The 18,980-nt window shown below is 38.0% G+C and overlaps 3 protein-coding genes across 4 annotated transcripts in view; 1 reads left to right on the forward strand and 2 right to left on the reverse strand.

Annotated features, from left to right (window-relative positions):
• Nucleotides 1-13,926, reverse strand: part of LOC145502412 (uncharacterized) — a 35,901-nt gene extending 21,975 nt beyond the window's left edge. For both annotated transcript variants that reach the window (XM_081481751.1, XM_081481744.1), the window contains exons 1-5: nucleotides 13,579-13,926; nucleotides 13,203-13,273; nucleotides 9,343-9,399; nucleotides 7,990-8,982; nucleotides 7,561-7,791 (exon numbers count right to left, since the gene is read on the reverse strand). In XM_081481751.1, the coding sequence (XP_081337877.1) occupies nucleotides 7,561-7,791; nucleotides 7,990-8,982; nucleotides 9,343-9,399; nucleotides 13,203-13,273; nucleotides 13,579-13,618 (1,392 nt within the window). In that variant the 5' untranslated portion in view covers nucleotides 13,619-13,926. The remainder of the gene's footprint in view (nucleotides 1-7,560; nucleotides 7,792-7,989; nucleotides 8,983-9,342; nucleotides 9,400-13,202; nucleotides 13,274-13,578) is intronic.
• Nucleotides 671-4,530, reverse strand: LOC145502335 (uncharacterized). The gene is made up of 3 exons (XM_081481607.1): nucleotides 4,183-4,530; nucleotides 3,467-3,653; nucleotides 671-2,928 (listed from the first exon to the last, which is right to left on the reverse strand). Exons 2-3 carry the CDS (start codon nucleotides 3,634-3,636, stop codon nucleotides 672-674), a joined length of 2,427 nt encoding a protein of 808 aa, XP_081337733.1. The 5' UTR covers nucleotides 3,637-3,653; nucleotides 4,183-4,530; the 3' UTR covers nucleotide 671.
• A 38-nt stretch (nucleotides 13,927-13,964) lies between the features above and the next one.
• LOC145502327 (coiled-coil domain-containing protein 87-like) overlaps nucleotides 13,965-18,980 on the forward strand; it is a 33,417-nt gene continuing 28,401 nt past the window's right edge. The window contains exons 1-7 of the mRNA XM_081481594.1: nucleotides 13,965-14,060; nucleotides 14,192-14,261; nucleotides 15,131-15,180; nucleotides 16,002-16,115; nucleotides 18,188-18,259; nucleotides 18,697-18,725; nucleotides 18,822-18,889. Of these exons, the coding sequence (XP_081337720.1) occupies nucleotides 14,010-14,060; nucleotides 14,192-14,261; nucleotides 15,131-15,180; nucleotides 16,002-16,115; nucleotides 18,188-18,259; nucleotides 18,697-18,725; nucleotides 18,822-18,889 (454 nt within the window). The 5' untranslated portion in view covers nucleotides 13,965-14,009. The remainder of the gene's footprint in view (nucleotides 14,061-14,191; nucleotides 14,262-15,130; nucleotides 15,181-16,001; nucleotides 16,116-18,187; nucleotides 18,260-18,696; nucleotides 18,726-18,821; nucleotides 18,890-18,980) is intronic.

An 18,980-nucleotide genomic window follows, 5' to 3' on the forward strand; every position in this document is an offset into this window, starting at 1 on the left:
TTGCAGAGATCTCGCCAAGATCTCGCCATGATGTTTGTGAGTTCCTGAATCTCGGTGAGATCACAGCAAGATTTCCTACATCTCGCTGAGATTGGCAAGATCTCACTGAGACTGGCGAGATCTCGCCAAGATTGCCAGTACACCGAACAATTTTTAGCAATGGGCAAAAATTGAGCAGTCAATGAAGATAAACCTTTTCAGGACATTCGCACTGAGGTGAAGTTGTAGCCAAGCCAAATTAATTTCTTTCGATTCTTTGCGGCTGACAGATTTAGTACATCAGGTTAATTATTCTTGTTTGTTCGAGGTAAAGGAGGTGACGACCCAAGGATAAAGGTTAGTTCTCCTGTGTTTCTAGTTTCAGTAAAGACAATTTTCCTATCATTAAATGTAACCAAATGTGAAGTGAAGGTGAAAGTATCTGATACTGTTAAGCTTTTCTGAACTGTATATGATGGTCTTATCTGTCAATAAATCTGGTTGTTTTTGACATGTGTTTGTTTTGTCTGCCAGAGACTATTTCTCTCAACGAATTTATGATATCTGGGTGTGAGTGTTAACATTTTGATAGCTTGGCAAGATTGCCAAGAATACCTCCAGTTTCTCGGCGAGGTTTTTTCGCCTCCAATATTTTAATATTCTCAGGGAGATTTCAAGATCTCGCCGTGATCTTACATGTACTTGACGTCTCGCCGAGATTCTCGGCGAGTTTTTGGCTGGCGAGATTTTGAGATCTTGGCGAGATCTTGCCGAGAACTTGGCAATCTCGCAAAAAACTCGCCGAGATTCTCAGCGAGATCTTGGTCAAAACTTTCCAAGGGTTGTTGTTCATGATTGTAGTGCATCAATGATGTCAGATATAGATTCAAAGCCAAGTCACCACCTTCTTCATTGGCATTGAAAGTTCCACCGCATGAAGGACATTTTGTTTTAAGAAGATGGCCAGAGTAATCCACCACTCTTGATTCAACAGCACACAAGGGACACTTGTATCTGACTGCCTGAATTCCTTGCAGTGATCTCATCAATTTGGCAGCAATTTTAGCGCCATGCTGGTCATAGGCTCTCTTTTCTTTCTGACTCAAGCTGTCCAAAGTCCAGAACACGTCAAAGAATTTTAGGCCTGGTAGGACATTTGCATTCTGCACCCTGAAAAACCCATTGTCTGCCCAGTCATCCCCCCATGAATTCATCAGACGTAAGCTCTCGGCATCATAACTTGTCAGAACTACTGCATGGCCACCAGGGTTGCTTGTTGAGTGATGCTTTAAATCAAGGTAGGATCTTGTAAGGATTCCTTTGGGATTCTCCTCATAGAACTGGTAGAACTGATCCCACTGGGCTCCACTCAGATAAAATCTGGCAACCACTGCTTGTTTTGCAGAAATGGCCTTCATAGCACCAATAGCATCTACCTCTTTGCACTTCAGACGATACTTTGGACAAACTTCTTCAAGAACTCTTTTGGTTGGGGCTCCGTGCTCTCCATATTTAGCAATCAATTCACGCCTCAGTTCAAAGAAATCTGGATAACCACCATCTCGTCCTATGATGCGCTTCATGGCAAGGTGTAAAACAGCAGCAGAAGCATTTGCATAACAGGTTCCGCCATGTTGTCTCTTTGCCCCAAACCCATCATTTGACTTGTTGATGTAGAGATCCAGATCAACTGTAGAGAGCATATCTGAAAGGGCATCTTGGCTCAGGGCACCCTTTTTGGCCATGTCACAGACCTCTTTGACAAGGTCTGGATGGTTCACTTGAAAAAACAGTCTGGTTTCATTGTTGTCAATATGTATCTTCCATCCTCTCTTGACAAACAGAGTGTGTGGTATCTTCTGAGTTGTGATGGAGGAGCTCATTCTGAACATGGTCTTTGCTGGCTCTTCCCAATTTTCATCTAGGATGCTGTACAAATGACGAGGATCAGAAAGCTTCTGGTTTGTTATGAAACAACTGACCACAGTGACTCCCAAATCTGACAAATTTTTAAGTGGTGGGTTGTCTCCATCAGTGGGCATACCATCAGAGAGAATGAATAGCACTTTCTGATGATTGGCAAACTCTTTATATGAAAACAGATCCACTGAATCACGCATAGCTTGCATGAGTGGAGTCTTTCCATAAATACAGGGCTCAATTGTTTCCAGCAACTCATCAACCCGTTCATTAGTTAGTTCTTGATCACCAGCACTGGCATGCAGTATTTCTGATGCATCATGGACACTCATAACTGCAACTTTGCTGACATCCACCCGTTGGAATTCTGCAGCTTTGCTCCGTCTGATTTCAGTCATGAGTTGTTTACCCTTCTTAATTGCTTCTTTAACTGAACCTTCTGTGCCATGTGATTGCAGAGTGGAACCAACAACTGGAACAAGCCCTGCTGCAAAAAATGCACCTTCAGCCGCAACATTACCAATGCTATCTAATGATAATTCACGACACTCTCTAGGAAGACACTTGTAAACAAACTTTTCCATAAAATCACAGTTTCCTTGTAAATAGTGAAGCATTGCAGCAGCAGTAGTATCATCAACAACTTTGAGCAAGACATCCATCTTTCCCCAATGGCGAACTCTTGGCGCTCCATTTCTTTCAAGAATAGTCAGTGCTTTATCTAACACTTCTCTCTTGCTTGCTCTTGATTTTATATCTTCAATCTGATCTTGTTCCTTCTTTACTTCCTGATTTGCTTTCCTAACAGTGCTTAACAAATCAAACACTTTAGGATGAGAAGGACTACCAAAAGCTAAAGCAAAGGTCTGGTTTGAAGACGAGACATCATGCTTGATCAATTCATCCACCACTTTGAAGATTGACTTTGCCCATTTTCCACCTTTCTCCTCCACCCTGCCACCAACACTATTTCTCATGGAGTCTGAGACATCAACTAAAATGCCTATCAGGGTAGACCATGTTTCATATCTTCGAAAAATAAAAACAGCATGCAAGATAATTTGTCATGAGCAAAATGGCTTTGCCGGTAATTCTACATAAAATTCAACCCAAATGCAACACAAGCAGATTCCAAAACAGCATGGACAAAATTAATGTAAAAACAGTGATGATAATCTCAAACAGACTTCCAATAAGTTTCCCCAATTTTTGGGGGAAAAAAGAATGTTTAAAGCTCCCACCATAGTCTATGCAGATATCTAGCAAACTAACTACATGTGCTGTGCTGTAAAGCATCCTACTTTTCAGTCTATTTGGGCTTTTCCTACACTTTAATTTTAACAAGCACATAAAATGCACAGACAAAGTACATTTGACGCACTAGTTGTACATCCAATCATGTAACGTTAACGATACTCTCACGACTGACTAAAATGGTATGCATAATATCACAGACCGGCTAAGTTTGACGTGTAGCAAACTTGCAATCTGGTGAAGCTCCACTTCTGACTAGGCACAGAATATAAATCAGCACAAAGATAAAATATTAACAAAGTTCAAAACATACTCAGTGTCCATTGGTTCCCTTGGTTCCCTTGGTTCCCTTGGTTCCCTTGGTTCCTCGGAAAGAAAGTAAGTTATTGCTTTGTAAAAAACAATCCCAACAATCGTAGTAAACGCCATCCACGACCAATTCAGTCTTGCAATCGTTCCGGCAAACAGCTGAAAAAGGTCCATCGCAGTGCGGATTCTAGCTGAAATGCAACAGAGTTCACGGTCGAGGATGGTCGAGATTTATTTTTACTCGTCACTAACTGTTCAAGGTTAAAACATGTACGAGGTAAACAACCAAGTGTAGAAAATTAAAATCCTTTCTAGGAATGTGATACATCAAAGCGTTTGTAACAAAGAAAAAAAAATAACTTGTTAACTGGAACAGCAGTCGAATACAACCTAACACTGCTTCTGCAAGGGCCGCAGTTTTCTATAATCACGCTTATGTTAGCGATGAAACTTTCGGATCAAAGTATACCAATAACAAAGGTGCGAATCCACGAATTTTAACCACATATCATTATAGAAGCTTAAATTACGAGTGGATTTCCGTCACAGACAAAGTGAAGATTAGGTTTCAATTAAAATCCGACTCGGAAGTGGAAAGTGAAAGTAAGCCAAAAACAAGAACTTTAACTTCCGCTTTCCGTCCGTAATCCTTAATTCGCGCTAATTCATAAGACGGTATTAAAATGTGCTTTGCTCACTCTTAGAGTTGTACCTCCTTACCTGAAAAACGTAAAGGGAAAAAGCCGAGAAAGATATCCTTTCACTCTTCCGGTGTTATGATTATAGCTTGTGCACAAGTTCTCTATTCGACGAGGAGGCTAAGACGGCAGCTTGATCAAAACAGAATGTAGCCCGGTATGGACGGGAAGGCTGGACACCAGTCACATGTCAATTTGATGTCGATGGCAATAATAATTCTCAATCTTTGTGGTGAATTTTGTATCTTTTGGCAACGAAAATTTAGAACCAGTGGCGGATCCAGACCTTGAGCTAAGGGAGGGAGGGGAGGGGGGGGGGGGCTGCTTGTCCTGCCAGCTATTCTTCCTTCTGTGATTTCTTCTTTTCTACCCAAAATAAGGGTGGGGGGGGGGGGTGGTTGGGTTTGGCCCCTCCCCTAGATCCGCCACTGGAAACCATATACCATTTTATTTAAACAGAAGCATACAACTAAATTTATAGGCTTCTGATTTAACTTATAGTTATAAATTGGAAGCTGCAAAGCCACAGCCACTTCAGATTCTTCTGCAAACTTTACAATCAGATTGAAAATCATAAAATATATTTACATCTAACTTACTCAATAAACTCATTACTAATAACAGGTGTATTTATTTTGCAGTTTTTACAGTGAATCAGTATTTTAACAGTAACCTCCATGACCTCCAAGACTTTATGTCATCTCTGGGTTTGACGAAAAAGTGCTGGCTTCATTTTGTAGTAATCTTTACTGTGAAGGACTATGGAGGCCCTGTTGAAGGGGTATACAAGTCCTCACTTCTAAATAACAAACCTTGTCATTTTGCCATTTCCGAAACAGCCGTCGGAATATCGTCCAACGTTATCGAAGATATAAAAAGTAGTTGCGCAACGCTTTCGAGTGGTATACCATGAAATATTCAACGAGTCAGTTGTATTTTCTCGGTATACAGAAGAGCTTTCAGCGAGTATGTTGGGTGGTGTTTGATGGGAAGAGTTGGGTGTAATACCGTCGAGTATGCAACGGCTTCTCTGTTTTCTGATTTTAATATTGCATTATAAAAAGCCGGGACACCATGTCGCTGGGTGACAACCAATACGCTGCTGGTAACTTCTTCGTTCCTTTGATGTAGTGATTTCAACGTAAGTCTTGCCGTTCGAGTTCACTTCACTTTCTCCATGCCGCCGTCTCAATGCCGTGTCGTTTGCTACAGTCTCGGCATGATACATTGCACGGAACATAACTTCATGACCAAAACTTTCTCGAGCTCTGGCAAAGTTCTTTGTTAGTACATTTGTGACGTTTGGCTCAAATTGTTTCAGTGCTGTCAATGTAACAGTCAAAGTTGGTAGCTAGGTACAACCCGAGTATCAGGCTTTTCTTTTTCTTTTTCCTTTTTTTCCCCTCCCTTCCTCCCGTGCCCTCTCCCATTAGAAAAGGCCTGATACTCAGGTTAAGCTAGGTGTAAGTATGTTTACATGATCATAAATATAAGGTGTCCTACTTAGGTAAAACGATCATCCGTACAGCTCGTCAAACCAGTCCAATTTGTCCAGTATGACAAGCAATGCTTACTTGCTGTGCTTGATCTTTTGCTTAATGGCAACCCAAGGAGTAGCCAACAACAAAAAAGGTCCGCGCAGTGTACATATTAGACTGATTTAGCACCAGGACGCCAGGGACCAGGAAGCGGTTAACTGTGTATTTGTTCCACTAGCAATTCTGTAAATTTCCTGCTTCGTTGGAAAAGATTTTCTACATTCCCTTTCACTATAAGGCAGCGTGCCTATTCTGTTTTTCACCGTAATGCTCTAGATTTAAACTAGTCCCTCTTTTCCCATAAAAAAATGACCATGCCATATTTTAAACTAGTTTCTTTTCGCTTTTGTTGTACAAACTGAGGGAAAAGTTGGTCTGCCCATCGTCTGACAATGCATTGCACGGCTTGATCCTCAAGTGGAGGAGTACCAAAAAAGAGTGGTTTGTCAACTGAAATCAATATTTAAATGCTGATTTTCGGTTGATATGTGAAATATTGGCGCTTTGACGAATAATTATTTTTCAACACACTATTTTGACATTGCATAATCGACCCAAGAAGGGTCTAGGTTTTACTTGATTTTTTTTTTTGGTACTCTTCGTGTACTGTACTTAGCTGAAAGATACCGTTTGTGTACAGTTTTTACAAGTAAAACGCAACACATGAACTTTTAAGCTCACAAGGTTTCCCTTTCAAATCCGGAGATCGCGGGTTAAGTTCTGCTCTGACCACTGAGCTGGAGTTGTTTCTTGGTAGACCCTAGTTCAACTCCTCGGTCATGCTTGCAAATAGCCAACTGGTCTGCCTCCTGCCAGTTGGGATTTTTGACCATGTTATGTTCATTTGCATTATTTGTTTCATCATTTGGTTTCATTGGTCCTGAAAAGCCCCGTTGGGGGCATGGTCAACTAAGATATACTATAAGATATATTATATTATTATTGTTTGCATGCAAATCGACACCATCGCAGCTCAGTATAACGCAATTTGGTTATTACCCTCCAAAGTCGATTGGAGCACAGATTAAGAAGTAATCAAAACCTGTCCAGGAAATTTAAGGTAAGGTACAAAGGAAGTTAAGTGGGTGTCAGGCCAAGTAACCTGAGATCAGGCATTTCTTTTTCTTTTTGAAAGGGAAATGAGATGCAGGGAGGGAGGGTATGATCGCAGGTTACAGGCCAAGTGTACCATATTACGGCAGTTTATCCTGGTTTCTGTACCAAGAAGTGGTCGTCTATGAGTATTTCTACTCCTACTTTACTGCACAGAACTGACCAAAAGTACACCTGCAGCATGAGTCTTAGTTAATCTCGAGGACCAAATGCTGCTTCAGAAACCATGTGGAGAGGGCCAGAGAAGAGATTGATGTCTCATTTTGTTCCCTTTATTTCCAATATCACAAAATGTAAACATTTGTGGGACATTTGCTTGGATGATTCATCAAAGCAATCATGAATCATTTGAAGTTCATGTAACACACATGTTGCTCACTTTTGGAGAGGATACCATTATTTGCACTCTCTATGATGTGCCTTGTGGCATCCCCATTTTACTTGTACATAAATAGCAGACCTCTGCACCAATGCAACATAAAAACAGCACCCCCCCTTAACAAAATGTAATTCCTGGCCCTAATGAATGTGTCTATAAGAAATAACCTCTCCATTCAGATATGATGTCATACCAGCACCTTCCCACCTCCCCCTAAGACATACCATTATTGCCTAGATGCATCACTTCTTTCGAAAACCTTACTAAAAAGTTACAAGTTAAATTCAAAATTGATACTAATCCTGTATTGGCTTGATCATTCTTTTCATTCTTTGAACAATCAAACCCTCAGCTGATGGTTATTTCTTACCTCACTGTCCTTCATTCCAAGTCTCTGTACAGCCCTACTTACACGAGGTGTAGGGAAGCCCATGCTTGCAATGTTGCGAACAAATGACTGTTCTGATTCATCTAAAACAGGCCACGGATCTGGTAGAGAGGATCTATATGCATGCTCTACATCCGCTGATAGGCTGGTTTGCCGTTCTTCCTGTGAAGTACCAATTGGAGGCAAAGGAGCAGGATAGCGACCCCCTGTATTCTAAATGTGAAAATAAAATGAGCATATTACACTTCAGTGAATAGTTCAAAATTTTAACTTGGTTAGATTACAACACAATTCCACATTATTTAGCAGCACACAAATAATGAAGATCTATTTAAATATAGGCCAGTCAGACTTATGACTAGCCAGCCATGATGGAGTACCTACTTTTACATTGCTTTGATGATTACTTACCTGAGAGTCGGGAGACCTTGGCACATTCCACTGTGGTTCTCTTGAACTACAAACAGAGGGAGGAGTAACATAATGTCCATAGTTTGGTTTAATTTCCTGTTCTTTAGTGGTTTTCTCTTGTCCTTGTAGAGGAGGAGTTTTAGGAAAACTATAAATCCCACCTTGGTAAGAATTTGTACTCTCGCTAGTGTGTGTTGCGATTTGCATGGGTTGCTGTCCTTGTGGCTGTTGAGACCCTGACGAAGGAAAACTCTGTCCAATGGGAGGCAATAATCCTCCTCTGGAGAGAGGCCTGTCTTTGGGAAGAAACCTTGTATTTGGTAAAGAACTACTTGGAACAGAATCATTCCTTGCTGAAATAGTTGTAGGAGGAGTTACCAAGCTAGTCCTCATTTCTCCAATGTCCACTAACAATGTACCCCCTATATTGGCATTAGGTGACCTTCTTGTATCTGCAGTTCTACTTATTATCGGAGATGATGGTTTTTGCAACACATTAGCAGAACTAGAAATATCAATTAATGAATTCCCTGAAAGTGGAACATTGCTTGCAGTTAGACTAACATCACTCCCAGGTGAACCAGTTGGAAGACCACGTGCTCTATAATCGCATGAACTAGATGAGTCTTCTGTTGTTGCCAAGGGTACTGCATTAGGTTGAAGGACATTTTTAAGTTCATCTAAATCATTTATCGTCTGTAATTCTACAAGCTCAAATGGTGTTGACGTGTCACCTTCAAAGTCTGCAAGGTCAAATGCATTTTTCCCCTTTCCCCCAAAGCTGTCCTTTTTCTTATGCCCTCTTCCAGGTGCCACCACAGGTTGAAGAATTTCAGTTCCAACGTTGGAAAATACTGAATTTTGACTAGGCAGAGTTTCTGTGGAAGAACTTGTCACTTGAGATTCAGCTGAGGAAGCTTCTGATAGTTCCTGTTTGGAAGCCCTGAGTGCATCCGCTTTAGCAATGACATCTCTTTCAAGGCTGAAGTCATACTTAAAAAAGCAACAACAAAACCATTATACCAAGATGTAAAAAACCAAGGATTATTTCAAGATCAGGATAACCAGGTTAAGGTCAAACAAATTTTTAGTTTTTAACCAAACGAACATGTAGCCTCAAGCTAACAGAGAAGAAGATTCTTTATTAATGCCCCAAACAACATTCCCTATGAAATACTCTCAATTGAAAGTATCAGATATAGGTCAGCATTTTATTTTTATACAATAGTCTCCATTTCAAATAATGAAGATGTGATTAAAGTTGATTTCATGTTAGCCAGGCTCCAATCCATTAATAGAGATATGACGCATTTAAAAAAGTCAAAAAAGCTTTGTATTAGTTTTCCTACTTACTGTTAAGCTCAGGGCAAATGAGGGATCTTTTTGTTGCCATCCCACTGGTAATGTCACCTGAAAATTATAGCAAAGATTAAGATTTAAAAAGTGTCTATCTTGTCTTTTCAGTGTGTACACAAAGATTAAAATCTTATTTTTCTGACTATTAAGACTATTGGATCTTTGAATATGAAATAATTCAAATTGTAGCATGAGTATTCTTTTTGTCATGTAAATGAAGACTATCTGTACAAAAGATATTGTTCCGATTGACTTCAAGTCTCGTGAGAATCTAGTGCAAAGTAGTTTACAAATTAAAGGCATTGTTCTGATTGACTTATAGCATGGTAAGAATGAGTTTGGAGTAAGATGTTAGCATAATTATTCAGTAATAACCCAGCCATTGCCCTAACCTGGGCACCTGAGGGAAAGAAGAGTAGAGGTCAACCGCTGCAAGAGACGGAGCAGATTGGAAGATCTTGACAAGTCAATGCCCCTATTCTCCCAGAGGTGAGCTAGGACTATGATGATGACGATTCAGTAATTCACGAGCAAATGAGCCAAAAAGCTTGAATCTGTCAAGTGCTTCAAGTTCTAGTAATAGCAGTTGGCTTGCTTGTATGAAAGCTTAGCATGCAGTTTGATAAATTAACTCGCTTATCCAGATTAGTGTAAGAGATGTACAACTCTTTTTCCTGAATAATGTGCATGCATTAAGTTATTTTAAAGCATCCTTCAGAGTTGGAAGTGAGCCTTCAAGCACTTGTCCATGTAAGTGTGAGAAGTGTTGGATGAGTGCAAAAATTAATCATCTCAAGGTTCAGTATGTAATTTTTTTAAATTTTTGCTTCCATTTTGGCAAGAAATTTTTTAAAACACAAACCTACATGTACCAGTTCTATGTCAAATAATTAGTTTTGATCCAATGTACAAATGCACTATCAGTACTGTTTTCTCTGGTGGCTACTGCCAAACTATGAGATTATCTCCCCAGGAGTTCAAAAGTTCGAAATGAAAAAAAAGGAAGATACATTGCTACATGATTCACAGATGACGTCTTACGAAAACACTGTGCATGGGAACAGAAGGACCAGAAAATTTAACTGAACACAAAGTGGCATGTTAGTATTCTGTAGTTGAAACACAATGTTCGGAAAGGTGTAGTTAGAGACTAGAAAATGCAGTTATCTAATGAGCAAGTGAAAACTAATCCGAGTGAGTGTATTCCGAGAAGTCATTCGCCAGAATTGGTGACTGCTCTCAAAATTAAGTTTCCAATACCACTCTTTTCATATAGACCCTTTTCATAAATGGCTGCTAATTATAAAATCTTTGTAAGTATTAAAATTAGCCTTACTAACCTCGTTTTTAAGTTGATAATTCAAAAGAATTTTCACTCTCAAATGAGTTTAGTGAGGCTAATTTAAATGTATACAAAAGAATTTTAAATTGGCAGCCATTTCTGAAAAGGGTCTATAATTTGTTTAATTCACAGTGGAAGGTTTAAAAGCAAAAAAAGCCATTTGGAAGAAGCAAATTACCAGATTAAAACAAACGAGAAATATTTCACAAGTATTGGACAACCTAAGGTTGGGCAATATATCATGATTTGTCAGTGGCCAGCAGATCAATTACTTGTTGTAAAAAAACTAAAAGGCTGATGTAAATAATTGATCTGCAAGATAATAGAGTTCAATAATTATGTTATTATTCAATCGACAACTGAAGTTTGTTTTCATATTAAAATCATTCTCCAGCAGGTCAGGGAAGAGATCTGCTATTTTTCACACAACAGTGTGGTTACAGATATGTATGAGCAGAAATTATGTTATTAATATACATTGAACTCACTATCTCTTTTCTGATAGGCCAATTTCAAGCGTACAGTGAATTTTTGAAATCAGTGCCTGTGACGTCATCTAGCTGCAGATTGTACAATTGTAATGACCAATAATCATGTCAAGGACACTCAGGTCACGGGTAATCATGTCATGTATGACTGCGGTGCATGATTTCTTAGGATAATCGTGTCAGGTTTGCGTGCTTTGTGTTGCTTGCCATCTTTGAAGAGGCAAAAACATGACTTCCATTTTTTTTTTTCCTTCAATATATCAAACAATTGTTAGATTCGGTTTTTGTGATATCCAGAATAATCAAGCTCTCGGTAAGGGTTATCAGCCTCGAGCTTCAGCTTCGGCTGACAACTCCTACCTCAGTCTTGATTATTCTAGATTCCACAAAAACCTCATCCAATAATAATTATTGTTTATTATTTGTAGCAAAACACATGTAGACAGTATTGCGCATGAGCAGACCATCATTTGTAGGTGGTTATTTGCTGATCATATGGTGGGTTTTGGTCAGTTAAAAGGAAGAAAAATAGCATCAAATGATAATGCTAATTAATTAATTACTCGTGAAAAAAAATAGTTCATGGCAAGTCTGACACTTGCCTGTGAACACAGATGTATTTCCAGCTGTCACTTGGTTCCACTGAAAATACCAAACCCAAGCAAGAGATTGATTTCAGTGACATCAAAACTTTTGTTTTGTTGTAGACCAGTAAAATTCCCCAATAGAATATGACACTCGGGTACACGTGCCACACTGCCAGCGGAAATGGAAATCGAGCCTTATGGGGACTGGGAACTGGTGATAATTTTAGAATTTGAAATTTGTTCGCATTGAGCGCTGGTGAAATGCCATTGAAGAAGATCTCAACCTCTAAGGTTTGTTTGCTATGCAAAGAAAAAGTTTCCAGTAAAGAAAAGATAAAAGTGTTTGGAAAAAGTATCTGTCTGTTTGCGATGGGAGCGATCTTGCTGCTAGCAGTTGCTGCTTCACTGCAAGAGAACTTTGAACAGAGCAGAGACAATCGAAAACGAATACAAACAAAATTTCATTAATGATAGCTTGTCAAAAAACGTGGAATCAAGGACAAGCGACAGAGGCAAAATTAATGTAAACAATTTTCAGTCACAACAGTGTAAAATGGGTTTACATGAAACAGGCCTGTAGAACTCCTATGGTCTGTGACATATGTGCATTTGCCATTCTCTTTTGGTTTCAGGTCTCTTGACCTTCTTTGCTTCACAAGTATTTCTGAAAGGCACCTCAAGCTGTGTTATTACGAGGGATTTTAAGTAGAGAAGTGCCATTTGACTGTGCTATTACAAATTTTTTGGAGGTCATAGGTCTGCATGGTTTCCACTGTTGTCTGCATGTCACTTTGCTGAGTTTGACACCTCTGTAATTTCCATCAGCTTGTACTCCCGCAAAACTTCTTGAACACATCTTCCACCACTTTTTCTCCATGTCTTTACCCAAGCTCCACGCCCAATTTTTGCGTGTTACTTTGGTGGATATTGCAAGGTGAAATGTGATTGTTTAATAAGAGCTGGTGTCACTGAAGTTGATCTCTTGCTTGGGTTCGCAGATTTTTTTTTTTTGGCAGAACCAAGTATCTGCGCTTACACACCAGTATGATGTGGCATTTCACCTCGGCCAAGAGACTCTTCAGAGACCTTTCAAAATTTAAGCACTGCGCTCAAACTCCTGTTTGCAAATTCAAGTACTAGACAAGTCTTTATTAATTAATCGATCAATAAATCAATTAATTAATTAACTAGTTCATTCAGGGAACCAGTTGACAGCTGCTTGCATATTCTGATGAATCAGAGTATACAAAATTTGTAAGCTTGCTATCATTTATGTATGTTTGTTGCTAAAATACACTGTGCTAAAAACATAGGCACACCAGCAAATAATATAAGGCTACAATTGTAGTCAAGTAGTTTCGCGGATTTGTTGACTATTGAAGTGGCATATCTACATAGGAAAAACGTTAGGCGTCAAAAAGTCAATATAACCGATTATACCTTCTTCGGTGGTCTGAATTTTTCTCCAATTTTAACGTCGACCCCTTGAAGAGAGTGAAATTCAGCATGATCTGAAAAAGTAGTGAACAGAATAAATTATATAATTAAGCTTATAGGTTTTCGTTGCTAAGGTAAGGACAGTAAGATTATTCCAAAATTGTCATGTATTTGAGAACATTTACACGTACTTTACAAGCCAGTTTTAAGAGTAAGCTTGTATTAAAAAATCTCTAGGTATAAGCTTAAACTCAATTTAATAGCTGGAGGTGACAATCTGTTTTCCGGCCAGTTTTGCTTTTACCGAGGACGAGAGAACGGTATTAACCCATCTTCACGAGGCGTGTAACGCAAGATAAAGAAAAAATGAAATACTTACGACTTCCACTCTTCCTAAATGTCTTTTGAAACGAAGCCATCGCAAGGTTATGTCAAACTAAACGGGAAGGACTGCTACTTCGATGTTGTCCTCCATGTTAACTCTTGATGATGTCATTGCGCCTGCGTTGTTTCTCAAAGATGTTATGAAATGGCTATTTAAAGAAAATGTTATTCAATCGGAAAATGTTCCCTTAAAATTCGATACATTCCTCAAAACGAAGTTGAATTAAGATTTACAAAGCCATAACTTTGCACTTTTCCTAACCGGCGGTAGACGACAAGCTCTAAGCTCCCGTCCTCTCCCTACTAGTGGTTATGTGTGAACTCCACTCTACCCTTGTTAGTCTTACCTCGTTGGCTTGTGTTACCATAGTGAGCGCAGAGCGCCATCTTGGCAAATTGATAGGTGCATAAAGTCATAATATCAAAATGTCAAAGGCAGAAAGGCTTTATCAACTTGAAAGACCTCCATTTACTTCTGTAAGTGTGAAATTCTCGAACGCATATTTTTATCACTGCTCTGTGGTTTGTCTTCTTCACATTTCAAGGCGCTTTTTTCTAACAAATGCCTTACTGAGTACCTTACAAAATGCCAATATTTTTATTTACAGAGGGAATTTCACACCAGGTTCACAAATCTCGTGGGTCCTTTAAGTCTCTTTGAACCAGAGGATAGTGTAGGTAAGAGACTTAATATTCATGTATTTGGCTGTGGTGAATATAATGAGTTATTTATCATGTTGAGAATACAACCTATTTATAAGTTTATACTGGAGCTCTATAAACAATGAGCTTATGTCGTTGACTTTCAAACAATTTAATTGATTACCATTATGCGATCATCATTATTATTATTTTGCATTTTTTTCATATTATCAAAATAAATTATGTATAAACTGCAAACAGATCCTAACATTATAATGCTGCATGTTTCTACCAGATACAGTACGTATACGGTACATCTGGGTTAGTGACCATCAGTGTGAGGTCAAAACGTAGGGCTTTTAGCTGTATAGATTTTGATGCTTTACAGAACATCATCTAGTATAACAGAAACAGAGGATTTATTTTGAAACAAAATAAATTTGCTCCGTGACAAATGGAAAATCATCCATTTTCTGTGGTTGAAGATCTCGCTTGTCATTGGTTATAACACAATAAACATTCCAGACATATTTTAGGTGTTCACGGTTTGGTAAGTGTGACTGTAAGTGACCAGTATAACCTAACTATTGCTAGCTAGAACCCAACTGTAAAGAAAAAGATTGTATTACAAATGCTGCAAGGAAAGATGAACTTTTCTCATTACCCAAATAATTGAGAATTTGAAAAATCTCAGTTCTCCTAGACCTTCCCCTCAAGTGACCCTCTGTTTTGGATTCTAATAAAAAAAAAAATTTTAAATAAATCCAATGCAGTTTATATTAGAACATTTAAAACGATAATCAATAATATATTGTTTCAATGTGCACATGTTTACAATAAATTAGCCATGCATATATTGACATGTACAATTCTCATGATTTCCTTCCAATTCTTTGTTTTAAAAGACATTGGGAATGAGAACCCTGAAGTTGAAAGACCACTGACACCTATTGAGGTACGCTATTAGAAATCATTATGTAATCACTAATCAGGACATATACATGTAACTTTACATAAATTTATTACCATAACTAAATTCACAAGTGCCATTGTGTGTAGCTTAAGGGAAAGTATACTAGACTTCAGATAGAGCTATCCAGGTTCTCTGACCTTGGTTGCTGCATTGTTGTATTCTTTCATATAGTGAAGACACATGTATTTTCTCCCAGATTATACCTCTCTCCCCTTAAAAATATTTACTTGTGAATAAAATGCTGGAGGTACCCCTGTGATGGACTATCATCCCATCAATGGGAAGAGTAGAAAAACTACTAGAGAAGCTTCAAGCTACTGAAATTAGATACAATTCCTGCCCAGTCACTAGGTTTTGATGCATTCTTAATCTAAGGTTAAGATCCTGGTTATGCTCTAAAGATCATTATGCACGAGTTCAACATAGGCTATGAGTAGTCTTTTTTTTGCTAAGCTCTCTAATGGCAAGTCCTATACATCCAAAACTTTCCTGGAAGGCAGCTTTCAAGTCAAAATGTTTAAATTCTATACCCTAGCTATAGCCTGCAAATGCAGCTACACAGATGCACAGGTGTAAGTCTCCTTAAATCACCTACTGTTGTGCTATGTTGTGAGCTTCCTGCAAGTAATTTGCATAGTGTTGCATGGCGAGTAATCTTAATCCACGGCTAGCTTACTTCCAGCCATCTGTATTAATAGTAACTATAAGATATGAAATGTTGAAATGTACAAATTTTAATCTACACAGAGCATACAATGCATACAGATTAACCAAGTTTTAACATTGCCTTGTATACTAAATAGGATGCAGTTAAGAGTCCGCCGTCATCATTCAGTGATTTCGCCAAGCTTGTTCATCCCAGGCTGTCACCAAAGGAGGGAATTATCGGTCTGTCTGTGAATGATCAGCAGCAATTGGTGGGTGAATTGAATTTATGCACATTAAATACTCAGTAAAAAAAAAAACATATGTAAGAACCAATGGTTTAAGAACCTCCTGACACAATTTCTTCATTTTAATACCCAGAAATAAAAGAACCTGTTTTGCCAAGCAAGATCAAGTACATTATTATATGTGGGTTAAAGTTAAATTATGATACACATTTTAACCAAGGAGTGTGACTTTAAGATTGGGAATTTACATTACAAGAAAATTCATAATGCAGTAACTGTTGTGAATAAATGCTGTACAGTTGAACCTGTATTAAGCAGTCACCCTCGGGGAATGGCTAAGTGACCGCTTAATACAGGTTGTACAAAATACAGGTCAGAAGACAGTGAAAATGCCATTTTATATCACAGTTAATAAGTAGACGTAGTGTACAGCTTATGCATAAAAGTGCTCAAAAAAATCACTTACTCGGTTAAAAGTAACTCCAACAATAATGTGGTTTGAGAAAAATAGAACATAGAAAAGGACTAACAAAACAGTAATGCCAAGTTCATGCAGCCGATATTATAGCCGGTCATTAGAAAAAGACATAATCCTAATCTTTTGAGTCTTGTCTTTAAACCTATTTGTCCTAAGAAGGAAAATAATCAGATATCAATGTCTGTTGTTTGGGTTTCCATAGTTTAATATCGCTAAGTATATGTCGTTCACTTTGCTTAACACCAGAGAAAGTTCCTGGTGTCTGTTAAACTGAGCAAAGTCTCTCAGTTGCTCTGCCATGTTCACCACCTCCGATACTGACTTTATAGCTGGCTGTTTTAATTCGACATCATACTCCAAAATCAATTACCTGGTGTGCTATTTGTAATTGTATGAACTAGTATTTGAGTGGTTTCCGTTTACAAAGTGACCATTTAATACAGGTCAATTAGACAATAGAAACAGCTCGTCGGGACTTAGTAAAGGGTGACCGTGACCACTTAATAGAGGTGACTGCTTAATAGAGGTCAAAATTACAGTAATTAAGGGAAGTAATTTTTGGGACTTTGGTAACTGACCGCTTAACACAGGGCCACTTTATACAGGTTTGACTGTATATTCAAGGACCAAACCCATGTTTATTTATTTTTTGTGGCAATCAACAACAATATCTCCTTTATCGAAATTAAGAACCTATTTAACCTGAATTGCCAATAACTATCCTAAATTAGTAGAATTCTACTAGTATACTAATGCTAATGCTGTAATCTGATTGGCTGAGCCATTGAACACTATCAGCCATTAGAGTGCAGTGGCTGGAGGTCATCTAGGAAATGGCGACATTTTTTTTTTTCATTTTTCCAAAGTTTTGGAGGACAAATTTGATGCAAATGGATAATTAAATTGCTGAGAAGTCTAAAGGAAGGGCATTTACAGCTTCTTGTCTTTTAAAAATGTTGAAATTATTGAAAAAACTGATGCGCACACGCAAAACTTCAATTTTAGGTGACAATTCATTCCAAGCGATCTTTTTCAAAGTTTAATGATATGTCAAGAAATAATTGGAAAGCATTATTTGAAGTAAATTTTTGTAAGTATTCTACTAAAACAATTAGATTATTTGCTCTCGAGGTAGTTGATTCGGCCTTCGGCCTCATTAACTATCACCTCATAGAAATCTCGAACTCGTAATGTAATTGTTAATTAATATAAATGTACTAGCGTTCTATCACGAATGCCATTCTCTGATTGGCTACGCTACTCACTTTCCATTCTGTGATAGATAGTGAGTAGCGTAGCAGTGTGTGGTTTTTACCGAAATGACGGCGGCTTCTTTGTGTTTTTGAAGTGTCTGTGAAGAGGATTTGCATAAAGTTTCGAATAACTAGTAGATTTATACTAAAACAATTACAATAGATTATTCACTCTCGATTTCTATGGATGATAGTTGACTCAGGCTGCGCCCTCATCAACTATCACACGATAGAAATCTCAAGCTCATAGTCTAATTGTTTAATACAAGAACCTGCTTTGCCAGACTTCAAAAAATTTAGACTCTTACACACAGGTTTTCACACAGCTAGTATTTTGTAGATACATAGTTTTTCTTTTCCTGCAGATTGGAATTCTCATGAGTGAACTAAACAACATATGGAGAGATGTTCAAAGAGGACCACCAGATCCATTCCTGGTAATTGGTTACTAATCATTTTCATTGACGAGCGACTGTGAGAACAAATGTACCATCAAGTTGGCTGCCACATAGCAGTTTAGATGTAAGGCTTCAAAACAAACTTGCCTCTGAAGGTTTTACATCAAATGTCTTAACTTTGAGTTAGTGAATCATATTACCACTGTATACAAGGCTAAAAAGGTTCGATCAAATTATCCCATTGTGACGCCACTCCACTTTGATGTATTGAAGGGTAGTGAAAGATAAAAATTTATAAATTAGTGTGTAATTCCTTGTCCAAACATAATTTTTCAAAAATTATTCTAATGTTAATTTAATTTAAGTGTAATATTTTACTAATATTAAGTGATTTTGAGTTTTGCTTCCTAAATTACATGTAGGTATTTAAATCATTATACTCATACATGGTTTCTCTCTCTATTAAATCTTGATAGACAGGTCAGCAAAACAGAGAATTACAAAGGTAACACGTACATTTTTTTGTATTTTGTAATTGTTGGATTAATAACATTAAATGTTACTACTAACATTAAATTATATAATTTTATGCTCTCTACAGGCGTCTAACAATTGAGATTGTCGTTATTACTCAAGGACTTTTTGCCAAATACTTAGACAAAGCCCAGAGTAAGTTGACATCTTAGTTAATGAAGACAGCATTGGTACATTGAATGTCATGTACTGGAACATCCAAAAAGTCTTACATCTAATATTTAAC

Source organism: Orbicella franksi, chromosome 1 (genome assembly GCF_964199315.1).
Source record: "Orbicella franksi chromosome 1, jaOrbFran1.1, whole genome shotgun sequence".
NCBI classification, from domain to species: Eukaryota; Metazoa; Cnidaria; class Anthozoa; order Scleractinia; family Merulinidae; genus Orbicella; species Orbicella franksi.